Source organism: Dipodomys spectabilis, unplaced genomic scaffold (genome assembly GCF_019054845.1).
Source record: "Dipodomys spectabilis isolate Male_0828 unplaced genomic scaffold, ASM1905484v1 ptg000030l, whole genome shotgun sequence".
NCBI classification, from domain to species: domain Eukaryota; kingdom Metazoa; phylum Chordata; class Mammalia; order Rodentia; family Heteromyidae; genus Dipodomys; species Dipodomys spectabilis.
The window spans coordinates 5,817,253-5,834,241 of record NW_024870707.1 but is presented as its reverse complement, the minus strand read 5'-3'; the positions used below and the strand labels follow the sequence as shown (position 1 = coordinate 5,834,241).

Genomic DNA, 16,989 nt, shown 5'->3' with positions numbered 1-16,989 from the left:
GTCACATAGGGCAATATCTCAGGCACCAGATTTTATAACCTGATACTGTAGGACCATTGTTTAGCTGCCAATAGATTTGTGGACTAGACATAGAATTTTAATGAATGCGAGGTACAACGTTCCAGACAAAACCACTACATAGCTTTAACAATATGGCAATATCTAGCCTCAGAATAAGTCATAAGAAAAAATGCAATATACAATCCTGTGGTTAAGTGACAACATAGTCAAATAAAAGATTTCACACAAAAATGGAATGGACTAACAAATCTTTGAGCTAGTGACGGCTCAAAAGCTTGGCATTTTCCAGACTGGTTTCTGTGATTTGTCAACAGGAAACAGTATTTTATTGTACCAATGAGTCGTATAAGACACTATGTTGAAAATGAACTTTACAACTTTGGGGGGTGGGGAGGGATGAATTGAGGAGGGAGGGAGGGAAAGGATGGTAGGGGGAAAACAAAAGAGGAGGTAACAATACTCAATAGAAAATGTACTCATTACCTTACTCATATAACTCTAACCCCTCTGTACAGTATCCTTGCAATAAAAAAGAATGAATTTAAGAAAACTAAACCCTGGAACAAGTGAAAAGATGGGTTTCAAGGAAGAAATCTTGAGGAAGATGGCTCCCATGGAATAATGACTGCTCAATGAGAGTCTGCATCTTGAACTCACATTGTCCAATCCCAGCTCAAAATTTGTATCACTGTCCTTCTATTCTCATGGCTACAGCACAGTTAGACACTCTCTAGGAACATGGATATGGAGGTAGGACAGGATAGAACTGGTTCAGTTCATGCTGCTGGAACTGACCAGTAATCCAGCCTGCATGTCCCCCTCTTTAGTACCTTCTTGTTCTTCTACATCATCACCCTGTTTGGAAGCCTGTGGATGGTCTTACTACCTCTCTTGGACTTGTGTCTCCACATTCCCATGTGTATTTTCCTTCTTCACCTGTCTCTAGTGAATGTGTGTCACTCTTCAGCTGTCATTGCTGATCTCCTCACAGCAGACAAGGACACTTTTACAATGCTTGTACTGCTCAAATGTTCTTTCTGGCCTTCACTACTGTGGAAAGGTATCTGTTGGTTTCAGTGGGCTGTGAACACTGTGCCCCAGTGCGTAAGCCCCTTCCTTGGCATGACAGCCCACATGACAACTAGTGTGTGAAACAGTCTGACCATATGCTCCTATGCGTGTGCATTCTTAAATCCTCTGTTCATGTGAGGGACACGTCGAGTCTTTCCTTCTATGAGTCCAATGTGGCCTGTCACTGTTCTGTGATGCTCCAAGAGTCATGTTGGTTCGCTAGTTCTCATTTACCTAATGAGCTCTAAAGTGGGGGTGGGGTTGCCCTCTTAGTTATCTGGATAACTTACATATTTATTTTATCATCATCTGCAAGGTGCCATCAAGTGCTGGACTTTGGACAGCTGTGCCCACCTGGACCTTCCACTTCACTGCAGTCTCTAGTTTCTACAAGACTGTTCTCATGTACAGTGTGGATAGTGATTAAATCTCCTCTGTGTTTTACCCACTGTTTAAGCCCATAAAGAGCCCTGTGGTCTACAGCCTGAGGGACAAGGAAGTCAAGAATACATTCACTAAGATTTTACTGGAGACAAACAGACTTAACCATTTTAATTTTAATGAAGCAGGATTCACAAAACTTGGATTTGTCCCTCTAATATCCCTTCTATGAACTATTCCTTTTTTAAAGTAAATTTACCTGTAATCCCATTAAAGTTGATCTATGTAGTGTTTCTCTTGCTTCTGCAAGTGTACTGCATACAATGCAAACACATTATATAGAGAATCATAAAACTGAAAGAGAAATAAGAATGACTAAGACATTTTGAGGTTAGCTTCACACTTAGGAAGGATATTGGCATGATGGTTTTAAAGGACATGATACTGGCCACTCTTGTTGTATCAGCAGTTTGTATAACTTAACTATTTTCAAAAATAGCTGTAATTGCACACATATATCTATGTGTTTGGCCTCACTAGACAGCTGACAAGAAGAAACTTCATAATCACTTGGATGTTATAACAAGTTCTGAATGTTCTCAGGGTCACTTCATAACACTCTATTTATTTTGATGACAGCACTACTTCAGTACTGAATTGTACAACTTGCTGTCTCTAGAAGGCAGTGGCTGAGGGAGCGCGCGTATGCTCTGTCTAACAGTCACTTAATACATATTCTAAGGAGTTAGATTCAAATATGTTTTGTTAAATGGATAAATAAGATCCTGAGCTCAAACTCTGCTTTGTGTGTCTAGAATAGAGAAGTTTTATTTATTTTTTTTACAATGGAGTGACCATTGCTTCTACAGCTTGAGGGGAGCCAATAGTGAGGACTTTTCTTATTTAAGTACTGTGTTACTAGGGTTCTCTATGTGTTTATATTTAATTATCATAGCTCTGTGAAATAATACATATATAGAGAAATATGTGGAAGATATATATATATATATAGATATATATGAAGTGTCTTAATGGAGCCCCTTTCTTTGTGTTTTCTCTTTATGGAGTGAGAAAAAGGGAGTATATGTATATGTGCGTATATACATACATACATACATACATTCATACATACATATAGTATACTATACTATATGACAATATGCTCTATAAGTTTATATAAGCAAATAGAGAAAATACAAGATATTCTGAATAAATGAATTAGGAGAGTTCAAATTCAAAAATTTTGTGAAAAAATTTTTGACAAGCTGTTTTGCAGCTTGGTATGATTCACCCAAACAAATATATAACATTAGAAAATAAATCTGGTTGCTAGAAATCTACTCTTATGAAATGAAATTTTATATCTACATGAAGCTCTTTATTCCAATAGTTAGATCAGTCATATTCATAATCACTAAACACTAAAACCAACATAAATATTTCAACCAAAGAAGGGCAAAAGAACCTAAAATGTGGATATAATAAAATACACGTAATTTTTTGTTACCAATGTCACACAAGTGAGTATATATGTAGAACTCAAGTAAATGGTAGATGCCAGACCCGTCAACCATGTATCCTATAATATAGTTGAGGACATTGTAGCAACGTTCTTGGATAAAAAAATCTATTTAAGCTTAGCACCGGGTGCTCATGCCTATAATCCTAGCTACTCAGGAGGCTGAATTCTGAGGATTGAGATTCAAAGCCAGCCCATGCAGGAAAGTCTGTGAGATTCTTATCTCCAATAAGCCACCAGAAAACCAGAAGTGGTATTGTGGCTCAAGTGGTAGAGCACTAGCCTTGAGCTGAAGAGCTGAGGGACAGTGCCCAAACCCAGAGTTGTAGCCCCACAATTGACAAAAAAAATAAATCTATATGATGCCATGGTACTTGTTAGGACAAAAAGTTATCAATGATAGGTTCAGATAAATTTGTTTAGTTAATTGTGCTCTTAGATACATGACAACCTACTCAACAAAATTCTTAAAACTCTATGGTCAGCATTACAGTAAGACATATATGTATTAGTTAGGAAACAAAATATAACAAAAAATAACTAGAAATGCAATATACTTGAATAGTAAAAATAACCAGTGTGACTTGCCCTCCCCCCACCACGGACCAGATAATTGTTGCTGCCCTAGGAATGTAAGATGAGTGCTGTGGATAGTCTCATGGGTTTTATCTCCAGAGATATTTGAGACTAATTATCTACAGATCTCAAAATGATTCGCTTAAATCACAGTATTATTCAATATCAATTGTTTTAAAAGATGTCCATTATATTCAGTGCTTTGCTGGATCTCATTTATTCATGGAATGATTGTAATTGTTGTTATAGATAGCCATCTTCTGACCTGAGGATTTGTTATGAACTTTCAATGGTTAGGAAAACACTTAAAGACAATAACTACATCGATTGACTTTTAATTAACAATCACTTATGTTTTATCTAAAAAACAATGATTATAGACCTCACTCATTTGTTATTCACATATACAACCTGTACTTGATAAGAAATATGGAACCTTACATTTATTTCACAAATGAAAAGGAGGCAAGTGAATCCATATGAAAAGAATTCATGGCAGATTTTAAAATAGATCAAATGCTAATGTTCTTTTCCTTTCCCTGCTTAGAGATTTTTTACCCTGGCCCAAGAGATCTCTGCCAAAACTTTTGCAGCAACCCATGACTTTATGATTTCAGACTTACTGTTGTAAATTGACAACTTGTCAGTCTCATCTGAGAAACAGGTAAATTCTTATATTCCATAAACACTGTTTGTAAGAAACATAGTGCATACTAAAACATAGAGGCAGCTCTACTTAACTGTGGGTTATTTCAAAAGAAAAACATGCTTTCAAAATTTGTATAAAGAACTGAAGTGAGACTGTTGTATGAATGCCAAAGCTTGTAGAATATAGTGTTCAAATATTCTAATGACACACTATGTACTTTTCAAAAAATAGAAACAAAAACAAGCCGCTCAGGTTAGCTGGAGATTTTGTCATTTCTCTTTATTAGAAGCAAAGAAATAAGCAAGCAAATGACCCTTCTTAAAACATACATAGATGCTACCTGAATGAACCCACCATTCATTTAAACCTTTTCCACACAATCTCATATGGACTGTTAAGAATATAGCTGCTGTTGTTATTATTATCATTTTTGCATTGATACACATGGACAATGAGAGAACTAGAGGCATACTATTACTGAAGATAGCTTTAATTTTTTTGTTTTTTTATTATAGCTATAAAGATTTAGAGGATCGGATGAGTTCTTAATCTTCAATTATCTTGAGGTAAAGTAATGATGATAATTAGTAATAATAAAAGGCCTTACACACACACGTGCTCATATACACATAAATTCATATTCATATGTAGATACCTTTCTGAAGGACAGAAATATTAAATAGGTCCTACCAGGGACTGGGTTATTACTGAGAAGGGTAGACAAATGAGGAGGGGGAAGGAGAGTGAATATGGCCAAAATAATTCATGTCTATGTGTAAAAGTAGAACAATGAAGATTGACTAAAATACCTCATGTATTTTGTGTGAAAAAAAAATAGAACAATGAGGATTGTTGAGTTAGTTTGAGAAGTGGGTTAAGGGGGATGAGGGAAAGTGAGGGAGGAGGTAAGCTGATCAAGGTACACTGTGTACAAAAATGGATGTGCACAGTGACAATAAAATCTCCGTATATACATGATATATAAATATATATGTTAGGAAATGTTTTAAAGACCATATAATTAGTTGTGGAACACAGTGATTATTAAAAGTAGTCATGTGTGCTAATAGTTGACAAACACAATGTCCTTTTGGAAGGCTCATGAACAAAATTACCAAAGATCCAGTAGAAAGACTGACAGGAAATAGAAATTCATTTCGTGTGAATATCTTTCCATATGCAAGCTATCATCTTTTTCAGATTCAAACCAATAAACTGAGCAAAGTGTGATGGTACATTCATGTAGTTCTGTCTACTGGAGGTTAAGGCAAGAGTACTGTTTTAGACTAGAAACTCTGTCATAACCAAACAAAGCTAGGAAATTCCTGTTGCTGCATGACAACATACACAAAATATTCCACAAAATGGAATGTGCCAACCAAACAAATCTGTGAGCCAGCAACATCCCATAAGCTGGAGGCTTGCAGCTTTTTCTGTCACTTGGCAACAGAGAGACAATAATGCAAGAATTAGTTTAAGCAAAACAAACTCTTTCACCCAAATGAAAATAGGAATGTTTAAGGAGGAAATTTGGAGAAAGAATGGCACAAAAGAAATTCCAGGAACAGCCACAAAGCTTGGAGCAAGAATATAGAGAAAGACTTCAGGGCACAAAGACTCTTTGTGATCCTAGAGTTAAGTGAAATGCAAATAGATGAGGGAAGCTTCTAGAAATCAAATGTAACTGAAATGGCTACCATACAGGTCAGCATTCACTTGAACAAAACATGATAGACAGTGCTCCTGAGATTGTGTTTAACACCCAGGATTTTATCCCTATTATCTCATTTAAACCTCACAATAAGGGCTGGGAAGGTGGCTCAGTGGTAGAGTGTTTGCCTCTCACGCATGAGGCTCAGGGTTCAATTCCTCAGCACCACATAAACAGAAAAAGCCAGAAGTGGTGCTGTGGCTCAAGTGAAGAGCCCTAGCCTTGAGCTGAAGAGCTGAGGGACAGTGCCCAGGCCCAGAGTTCAAGACCCACAACCAACAAAAACAAAAGCAAAAAAAACTTCACAATAATATTTCATTCCAGGTCTCATTACTTGTTTATATTGCAGATAGAAATATAATGGGAAGGGAGAACTCCTAGATGGTAATTGATGAGCACAAGCTACGCTGTGCATCTCTTCTGTTCATGAGGTGCTTGCTCTTAGAACTACGTCTGCAGGTTAAATTTGCTTCCACCACAATACTTGTCTAGCCTACTTCTAGGCATCATAAAAATGTTTCATTCTGATTTCTCGGTTAAAGTTATCTTTATCCAAATAAAATTTTCATGATTTTCTCCATACTATTGTCAAGTTTAAATGTGCTTGTCTGTGGGGAGACCTTAAAATGTAGCTCAGAGCTTATTAATTCATTCAGGAACTTTTTCTACTAGAAAGGGTCATGCACCCTTCTATTTTTTGTTTTCTGGATGTTATCTCTAATGGAAGATAAATACACAGTAAAAAGGGTGATGTTACCATACAATGAATCACTTATATACTTCCCAAAGAGATCATCCTCAGTTTAAACTTAAGGAAGACAAGAAGTAGTTCCAGCATGTAATGAATTTTAGATTAGACTCTCAGATTAAATGTTTTATGGATCCATTACCAACTAGTAAGTAATATGGATAAATTGCTCTACTCTTTGTGCTTCATAATTTACGTGAGTATAACAACAACAATTATTAAAGGAGACAATGAATGTGCATGTAAATTTTCTACACCCACTCCTGGCTGGTAAGCAATATTTAACTAATTTAATTTTAATGAGTTCAGGAGAAGTCAATTGATAGACTTGTTCACATAAGTTATTTTCATGGTATCAAAATGTCTGCATCACAATTGACAAATCAGAAAATGTTTAAATTGGATAGACAATCCTTGAGTATTCTTCAAATTCCACAGGATGCCACCCAGTATGTAATTATTGCCCTAAATTGGGTTTTCAGACTGATGCTTACTTTGAAATAAAAGTTTTTGCCCAGTGCAAGAAAATATTTTGTACTTATGTAGTACAATTTTAATCCATTATGTTACCATTCGCTTTGCTTTTTTTTTCCTCATGGCTACAGAGTATCTTGTGATTCCCTGGTAACTCTGATAGAGAACAGGATGGAAGTGACTGAGTTCATCCTGCTGGGGTTGACCAGTAACCCAGACCTGCAGGTCCCCCTCTTCATCACCTTCCTCATCATCTACATCATCACGCTGTATGATGGGGATGGTCCTCCCACGCTGGTTGGGAACCTGGGGATGGTCCTCCTGATCCTCTTGGACTCTCATCTCCACACCCCCATGTACTTCTTCCTTGGTAATCTCTCTCTGGTGGACTTTTGGTACTCTTCCGCTGTCACTCCAAAGGTCATGGCTGGGCTCCTCATGGGAGACAAGTTGATCTCCCACAATGCTTGTGCTGCTCAGATGTTTTGCTTCGCTGCCTTTCCTGGTGTGCAGAATTACCTGTTGGCCATAATGGCCTATGATCACTATGCAGCAGTGTGTAAGCCCCTCCATTATACCACCACCATGACAACCAGTGTGTGTGCGTATCTGGTCATAGGATCTTATGTGACTGGTTTCTTGAATGCCTCCATCCACGTGGCAGACACATTCAGTCTGCCCTTCTGTAAGTCCAATGTGGTCCATCACTTTTTCTGTGATATCCCGGCAGTCATGGTTCTCTCTTGCTCTCATAGGCATGTTAGTGAGCTGGTTCTTATGTATTTAGGGGCCTTCCATATCTCTTTTTCCCTCCTGGTTAACTGGATATCCTATATATTCATTTTTATCACCATCTTAAAGATGCACTCGGGTGCCGGGCATCAGAAAGCTGTATCTACTTGTGCTTCTCACTTCACAGTGGTCTTCATTTTCTATGGGACTGCTATCTTCATGTACTTACAGCCCAGTGCCAGTCATTCCATGGACACTGACAAAATCACATCTGTGTTTTATAGTGTGTTCATCCCCATGCTGAACCCTGTGGTCTACAGCCTGAGGAACAAGGAGGTCAAGAATGTATTAAAAAAAGATATATTTAGCCTAAGAATGACCTTAAGGGCTTTTCTTTCAATGATGTAGGAATCTTATCTCATTTCTCTCAGACTTTTTTATAACCAGAGTCACAGTTTTAGACTGAGATTTAAATAATTGTCCATAAGGAGTTCTCCAAATTTTGTGAATATGAAGCGATATGTTTGGAATCATAAGACCTGAAGAGGATATGTGGAGGATCCTTGTCATAGCACTGATGAATGATACTGATGTGATGGTTTTAATAGTTATGTCATTAACCATTCTAGTAAAAGCAGTTTGTATAAATTATTTTGAAAAGTATCTACAATCTGTGTGTGTGTGAAGAACTTCATAATCACCTGAATCATCTATATTCTGAATACTTCTTATTGCTGGCAGCATTAGTAAATGGGTAGTAACTCTAGGTAGAACTTTCTGTCACTATCTGCATACAAATAAGGAAAGATGTTTGATTTCCAGAAATGAAAAGAGCTGGAATTTAGTACGCTTTGATGAAAAGAATGAACTAGGTTGTAATATTTAACGCTGTCTTTGTTAATCATTTCTTCATTCTGAATAGTTGTATAGAGCCGATTTACTATCAAAATACCATTTAGGTCTAAAGCTTGAGGGAAGCAAATGCCATGGACACTTCTTGTTTCAGGCATTGCATTAGTAGATTTCATATATGTTCAAATTTACTTTTCACAGCGCTGTGAAATAAGTACTCTGGGTATTGGATGGTTACAAAGCATGACACTGGGATTCAAAAAATGGCTGTTAATCAGTTCCACTAATCTATACAATCTAGGTAAATTACTGAATAACTTCTACTTGTAATGCAGCATAAATGATCTTCAGTAATATACTTCTAAATACTAACATTGTTTCTATCAATATTAATCTGTCTTCTCATTCTTCTTAACTTTCATTTAACCCTCCCACTCTCTCTCACACACAATCCTATATCTCACATCCTTGTATATAACTTTGTGATTGCAATTTATACTGATTTGTATTATACGAATACAAATGTCAGTACACAGGTTTTTTCTCTTTTCATACTTTTACCTGTATAAAGCTCCTATATTAATAGTAGATAGTATAATGATAATGGCAATAGTAGCGATGGTAGTAGAATTTGATATTAATCAGTACTTGCTATGAAATTGAGATTGCCCTAGCATTCAAAATGATTGTATGTATTAGCTGTGCCACTTAAATAGATAAAATGTTATTAACAAAATCATACAGATAAAGTGACACACAGAAAAATTATTTTGAACTATAGTGTCTGGAATGGTGCAGTAAGATTATGTATCTTATGCTATTCTTCATTCAGGACTAGAAACAGTGCTGAAATAAAGTATCTTTTGGTATGGTTATTTCATTTGTTTGACTATATCTATCTGATCGTGGGATAACTTGATCATATTATAGCTCTGTCTTTAATTTTTAAGAGATCACCATATTGTCCATAATGGCTGTGCTAACATATCTTCACCAATAGTGTGCAAACTTTTCTCCAAAGTCTCACCAGCATTTGTTAACTTTAGTCTTTTTCATAATAATCATTCTTACTGGGATGAGATGATATCTCACTGTGGATTCAGTGAGCAGCTCCCCGACAATCAATGATGTTGAACAAAGTTCAGATGTCTCTTGGTCATTTATATTTCTTCCTTTAAAGAGGTGTCTATTCAGGTCTTTCCCATGTTTTAACTGGATTATTTTATTTTTGCCATTGAGTTGTTTAAATTTCTTGTGCATTCTAGATAATAACCACATTGTCAGGTGTATAAGTAGGTGAATAATTTTCCCATTTTGTAAGTTGTCTCTTTTTAGCATCAAATTAAAATTTTACTAACATGAAGTAAATTAAAGATGTCTTATATGGTCAAATATAGCCTAATGCATTATAAGAATATGTCACAAGGTGATTTCATCATTGAGTAGTCATGGTGTGTGTGTAAATGTGTGTGTATGTGTGTGTTTATATATATATATAGAATAACAATTCAAGCTATAATCAATATAATTAACAATTATAATAATTATGATTATTCATAATATAATTCATATAATTAATATGAAGGCTATAATTAATATTTTACTTGGGATTTTGGCTGACAGTAAATTTTAGGTGAACATATACACAAGAGACTATGTATATGTCCATTTGCTTGACTGTACCATCTCTCATGCACACACATGCACACACACACACACACACACATACACACACATATATGGTCATGATTATCTTGATATCAGAAGCAGAATATTTCTGCTTGAAATTAGAAATTTGTAAGTCAATATCTATGAAGAAGAAGTTGCAAAAAATCCTTTGTAAAATACTAACAAATTAAATTCAGCATCCATTACAAGGATCATTCACCAAATGAGATTCATCTCAGGAAGAATCCAAGGACGGTTTAATGAACTCAAATTAATAATATAATACACCGCATTAACAAAGTGAAGGGCAAACTCTCTAGATTAGTCATTTCAACAGATGCAGAAGAATCATTTGACAAAAGACTCCTTAAGAACAACTCAACATATTTGCATTGAAGATTCTATAAGTATATATAAAGCCCATATATAAAAAGACATCATAGAAAATATCAAACTCAGTGGTCAGGAATTAAAAGCTTTCCTTTTAAGAGTAGAAATAAGACTAGAGAGAAGATAATACCTAATTTTTAAAGAGATAATTTAGACATTAACATAAAAGAAGGGATTCCAAATATTAAAGGATAAGCATTCAATCTTGATTGCTGGAGGGTAATTTATAAGAGAAAGAAAACCCACTTGCCTACAGATGTCAGAAAATTTCTAAGTTGCAGGCACAGACACAATTCTATGATGTACATCAGTCCATTTTATTATTTCTCAATCAAAGGTAAGGAAACTGAGCTCAGCAAGTAGATTTAAAATTCCCATGTCCCTGAATCATATGTGTCCATCTGTTGTAAACTGAGGAAATGAAAACAGAGAGATTATTTATCATACTTCTAAACTTCATATTGGCCTTATATTTAATTGTAACACCTTAAAGAATAAATACAATAAAGTGAAAATTTAATAGTGATGGCAGATAGAAAGCAAAGTAAGTTTAGAATCTATTTTAATATCAACAGTCATAATAAATGTAAAGAATTATATGCCCAGTTTATGCAAATTGCATAAAGCTAAAGCTGAGAGGAATAAAACAATGGCAATGATTACTGCAAACGCATAGGTATTCTTGAGCCATCAGTCCACTGTTCCTGCACACAGTTTAGCATCCTTTCCCCTAGGTAAGTAGAAGGAGGTGAATAGAGTAGGTGGAAGGAGCAGATAAATGGACCTCAGAGGGAGACTCTCCTGAGAGCTTTGTAGTTGTGTAATGTTCACCTACTTTCCCAATCATTAAATTCTGAAATCCCACAGTGACTCCACAGGACAGCATTTTAAAGAGGCCAGTGTGTGTGAACACAGTATACAGTCATCATTTACTGAAATGGATGGTTTTATTGTAGAGCAATTCTTTCTCCAAACATGATTTGCAGTGTGGCTGCAACCCCTGGGAGAGAAAAATGCTATAAGATCAAAATTGTATTGGATCACACCAGAAGAATAATCTTTACTAAAACCTTGTGCACTACTCTTACTTGCTAGGCACAAACACAATTCTATGATAGATGTGGGGCAATCCGTTTTATGGTTTCTCAACCCCAAATAAGGATACCAAGCTCAGCAGATGCTCAATAACTTTTCTATGAACATGGTTCCATGCATGATAGGCATGATATGTTATGTGTTAAAGATTCAGGGTCCTTTTGACTTATTCTTCAATGATGAATCTGACTTCAGATAGAAGCACAACTCAAGATTTCCTTTCCCTTCTTTTCAAGATGCAAGGTAAGGTTCTATATTTAATAAACCTATTAGTGAAAGGTAAATTAGTGATCAATGATGAAAAATGGACCACCTACATCTTCTGTTCATATTGGGCTGAATTCTTTTTCTCAAACTTTGATGAAGTTCTGGGATCCAAATTCTTTGAAGTATTTTATTTTACTCAGTAGACAGCACAATGATGTGAAATTACATGCAGGAGTAGCAAAAGCTAGGATATTTGATGCTCTCATTAAGCAGATGGTAATTATCTCATTTAAGTATGTTGTGCTATCATTGAAAAGACAGCTCAGCCAGAGTCAAATGACACTTTATTAGCTTCTACAAATTCTTTCTGAAACCACCAAAGTACCCACTTCTTTCCACCCTCACCCTTTTGTTACATTTTCATACAGAAAATATGTCACGCAGTGATTAAAAGCACATTCACAAGAACCAATTAAATGTTAATTTGCATCTTGAATATCTTATATGAGGCATAGAGTTTTAGGAAGGCATCTAAACTCTCCTGCTTCCATTTTGTTTAATGGTCAGTGAGATTGTATTCATACATGTAGGAGTATGTGTGCATACACACTCCACCTCTTCCCCCCCCCCACCCCACCCCAACCCCGCCCCAGGGCTATCTACGTTAACTTTTAGATGGCATTCATCTAAAACAGTCTTTGCACACAAACCAGTCTTATTTTCAATGTCACTATTTCTAGCTAGAAATAGAAATTTCATGTGCAGCCAGTTTATTGTTACTAAACTGATGAGATTTGTTTTGGAAGAAGAATTTATTTTATGTACACCGACTGGGCCATGCGTATGCCTCTTTCTTCATCTCTTTTGCAAATAAGCCATTTGCAAATTAGAAATGTGATCTCTAAAGATGCTTTCATTTCAACAACCCCTTATGCTAAGATAACTTACTCTGAGGTTTTATGTTCACTGCAGTAGCTCATCTAATGGCTAATGATTAAAAATAATGCTGCACTTGCTAGAATTATAATGTGTCACCTCACATTGTAAAAGAGAATGTGTATATGTGATTGAGTTAAAGGTATTGAGATGTTAAGCTTCTTTAGATTATACAAATGGAGTGAAAGCAAGAGTCCCTCAGTTTAAGACTCAGTACTGCAATACCAGCATCAATAAAAGAAAAAGATACCTTACAAATAGTAAGCACTAAATACTACTTATTGCTATTGTTATCACATAGGCCTGAGAATGATAAACTTTTCTCTACACAGTGATCTAAAAGTCTGGGCTGGAAGGTGGCTCAGTGGTAGAGTGCTTACCTTGCATGCATGAAGCCCGGGGTTCGATTCTTCAGCACCACATGAGGAGTAAAAGCCAGAAGTGATGCTATGGCTCAAATGGTAGAGCGCTAGTCTTGAGTTGAAGAGCTGAAGGACAGCACCCAGGCCCAGAGATCAGGCCCCACGACCAAAAAAATAAATAAATAACAATAGTAAAATCAGTTTACTATAAAGAAATGATGATGCTTCTTGTGCCCTGTCTTTTACTTGACCCTTCTTTGGGTTGTTGTGAGTTTTCCTAGATATTTTCTACATTTAATTCTTGTTGCATAGATGATTGGCATTTACATACTTGGGTTGCTATTCTATATGTTTCCATGTCACTTTGTTTTCTCTATTTTTTGTATATATTTGACTGTTTGAAGAACAGACATGTTTATTTTAACTTGAATGTTTTATACTGTATACATGCATGGAAATGGCATACTTACTCATTAATATTTAAAACTTTCTATGGCTTTATGTGTCAGCTGAAAGAAAATTAAATATAAAATGTTCAAATTTATTAAGAGTATTTGATTTAGAAATTACCTTGTTTGGGTCTAAGTTTTGGATTTGTCTTATAATATCTATAAATAATTACTTAATCTTAAATAATTACTGAACCTATCTGTTCCCAAGTCACTTTATATAAAAGGGGCATAATAACAAACATACAAAGTCACTTCATATAAAAGAGACATAATAACAAATTAACCCATCAGGCTTGTAAAGAATATTAAGTGAAGACACAGAAATGTAAGCAATTAGTCACAAAGGCTTAGAAAATAGAAATACTCTCATGTATGGGATCTTGAGAAACATACTACCACTCCTGCAAGTTAGTTGATGTCTATAAAAAATTAAAAAGTTGAGCTGGGATGTAGCTCAGTGGCAAATCACTTGCCTAGCAAGTGCAACGTCCTGGGTTCGATCCTCAGTACCAAAAAAGAAAAGACAAAAAATACAGCTAAAAAATTAAGAAGTCGAAAATGATGTATGTAAACACTGTTTCTTCAAAAGTCTAACATTGCATAGGTAAGTTGATCACTAAATTTATACTATCATCAGACACTTTAGATAAAAAACTATTTAAAAACAAATTGTTATTATAATGGAATAGTGCTTTCACAGTTCAATAGGTACACAATTGTGTTCTCTGCTTGTCTTTGCTACAGAAGACCTTTGATTCTGAAATTCTGCCTATGGAGAATGGGACGGAGGTGCGTGAATTCATCCTCTTAGGACTAACCAATGACCCAACACTACAGGTTCCTCTCTTCATCATCTTTACACTTATCTACCTCATCACCATGATTGGAAATCTAGGAATGATCACGGTCATCCTGCTGGACTCCCATCTCCATACTCCCATGTACTTTTTCCTCACCAACCTATCTCTGGTCGACTTTTGCTACTCTTCAACAGTCACTCCCAAGGTCATGGCTGGGCTCTTGCTAGGAGACAAGGTCATGTCCTACAATGCCTGTGCTGCTCAGATGTTTTTCTTTGCAGCCTTTGCCACGATGGAATGTTACTTCTTGACCTCCATGGCCTATGACCGCTACACAGCAGTGTGTAAACCCCTCCATTATGCCACCATCATGACCAAACATGCCTGCGCTCGTCTGGCCATAGGCTGCTATGTCACTGGTGTTCTGAATGCTTCTATACAAACTGGGGACATCTTCTGCCTCTCTTTCTGTATGTCCAACGTGGTCCATCACTTCTTTTGTGACCTTCCAGCAGTCATGACTCTGGCGTGTTCTGAGAAATACACCAGTGATCTGGTTCTTATACTTGTGACAAGCTTTAATGTCATTTTTGCCCTTATGGTTATCTTGATTTCCTATGTGTTCATCTTTATAACAATTTTAAAGATGCGCTCAAGTGAGGGATACCAGAAGGCTTTATCTACCTGTGCTTCACACCTTGTTGTGGTCTCCATCTTCTATGGAACTGTTATCATCATGTACATACAGCCCAGCTCCAGTCATTCCATGGACACTGACAAAATTGTATCTGTGTTCTACACCATGGTGATTCCCATGTTGAACCCCCTGGTCTATAGCCTGAGGAACAAGGACGTGAAGGGTGCATTCAAGAATATTGTTGAGAAGGCAAAACACTCTTTAGGCTTAATCTTTTAGTTATGTAGAATTCATAATAAGCTATATCAGCCTGCTTAGATTCTTCTCAGTGGAAGACATCAAGTGCCTCACTTTAGTATTAATAGTCTAGTTAAGAAATTATTCTAAATATGCAAAAATAAAGAAAATTATGACGACAATTATACACATCAGATTTTTATTGACTTGTGTTGTTCAAATAATTATAGTAATTTAATAAATCAATGTCCAAATTGTCATAGAGGAATTTGGCTCTGAGAGTGTGGTTCTATTTCCAATACAAGGTAATATTAGAATAAGCATGGAACAAATGGGTATTGCTTACTTTAATCTATATATACCATCAATTTCTATTTTTGTGTATGTGTATTCTAGTTCTAGAGCTTGAACTCAGGTCCTGGGCTCTGTCACTGAGCATTTTTTGCTAAAGGCTAACACTTTACCCCTTGAGCCACAGCTCCACTTTGGACTTTTTGGTGATTTATTGGAGAGAAGGGTCTCCAAAGTTTCCTGATTAGGTTGCCTTTGATCTGCAATCATCAGATCGTGGTCTCCTGAGTAGCTAGAGTTACAGGTTTGAGCCACTGGGACCAATTTACATTTTGGTTTTTAATCTACTTTTGCTTTGCTTTCTTGCTCACACCTGATTCTTTATGATTTCAGACATGCTTGTGTTCCAGTATTTTGATAGTTCATTGAAGATCTAGTCTCCTAGACTTCTCTGTCCTAAACAATCCTTCAGATCTCAGCTTCTTGAGTAGCTAGTTTACATGAGCCATCAGTGCTCAGTGAAGTTGTCAGTCTGAAATTTTTTTTCCACTCAACATGGCACAAGCTTTCCACTTTGAAAGTCTGCAGACTTTCATTCCACCCTGATAGCTAAAAACTGTTGCAAGTAACTGTAGCTGATACATGCAACCAATCAATCTCTCCCAATCCCAAAAGACCAATTTTAATTTACAAAGTAACTGCAGTCTTCTGTGCTGACTCAATATATTCATTTTGCTCAATAAATTTTCTCTATTGTCTCATATCCAAAAACTCTTCATTTAGTGAAAGAAATAGAGTATGATTTCTTTTGCTTTACGTTTATGAATGCATCACCTTTCTTAATTTTGCATTTGGTAGTTTTGCATCGCATATATTTCAAGAGTGGTAGTGGAGAAAATGGATAAGAAAAAATGTTTTTTCAAAACATTGGACAAGAGTCCTAGGAAAACAATTTGAAATGGAATTTTCTCCAGAGACCAAAAAAACAAACAAACACACAATTAGTGTCTTAAGAAGAGCTGTTTCCTACTCTCCAGAATTAATTGGCTTCATAATGCAGTTAGCAATATTTCAACATGACTAGTGTTGGATAATGTTTATTATTGTCTTCTATAAATAGGAAGGGTTTTTTAAAAAAAAATTCTCTTTAGTCTGGCTGGTCTAACGTTATGTATTGGGT

At 36.0% G+C, this 16,989-nt stretch overlaps 2 protein-coding genes across 2 annotated transcripts; both read left to right on the top strand.

Annotated features, from left to right (window-relative positions):
- Nucleotides 1-759: 759 nt before the first annotated feature.
- Nucleotides 760-11,133, top strand: LOC122104804 (olfactory receptor 5B2-like). The gene is made up of 3 exons (XM_042675731.1): nucleotides 760-818; nucleotides 7,282-8,227; nucleotides 11,074-11,133. Exons 1-3 carry the CDS (start codon nucleotides 760-762, stop codon nucleotides 11,131-11,133), a joined length of 1,065 nt encoding a protein of 354 aa, XP_042531665.1.
- A 3,479-nt stretch (nucleotides 11,134-14,612) lies between these two features.
- LOC122105039 (olfactory receptor 5B17-like) lies at nucleotides 14,613-15,560 on the top strand. The gene has a single exon (XM_042676134.1). It carries the CDS (start codon nucleotides 14,616-14,618, stop codon nucleotides 15,558-15,560), a length of 945 nt encoding a protein of 314 aa, XP_042532068.1. The 5' UTR covers nucleotides 14,613-14,615.
- Nucleotides 15,561-16,989: the final 1,429 nt, after the last annotated feature.

Excerpts from the sequence above, each read along its gene's own strand:
- LOC122104804 (XM_042675731.1), top strand. The coding sequence starts at position 760 with ATGGATATGGAGGTAGGACAGGATAGAACTGGTTCAGTTCATGCTGCT. Across the intron at positions 819-7,281 it reads CATGCTGCTGGAACTGACCA|AGTATCTTGTGATTCCCTGG; the intron begins GTAATCCAGCCT and ends TCATGGCTACAG. Across the intron at positions 8,228-11,073 it reads GGAACAAGGAGGTCAAGAAT|GCACAGACACAATTCTATGA; the intron begins GTATTAAAAAAA and ends TCTAAGTTGCAG.
- LOC122105039 (XM_042676134.1), top strand. The coding sequence starts at position 14,616 with ATGGAGAATGGGACGGAGGTGCGTGAATTCATCCTCTTAGGACTAACC.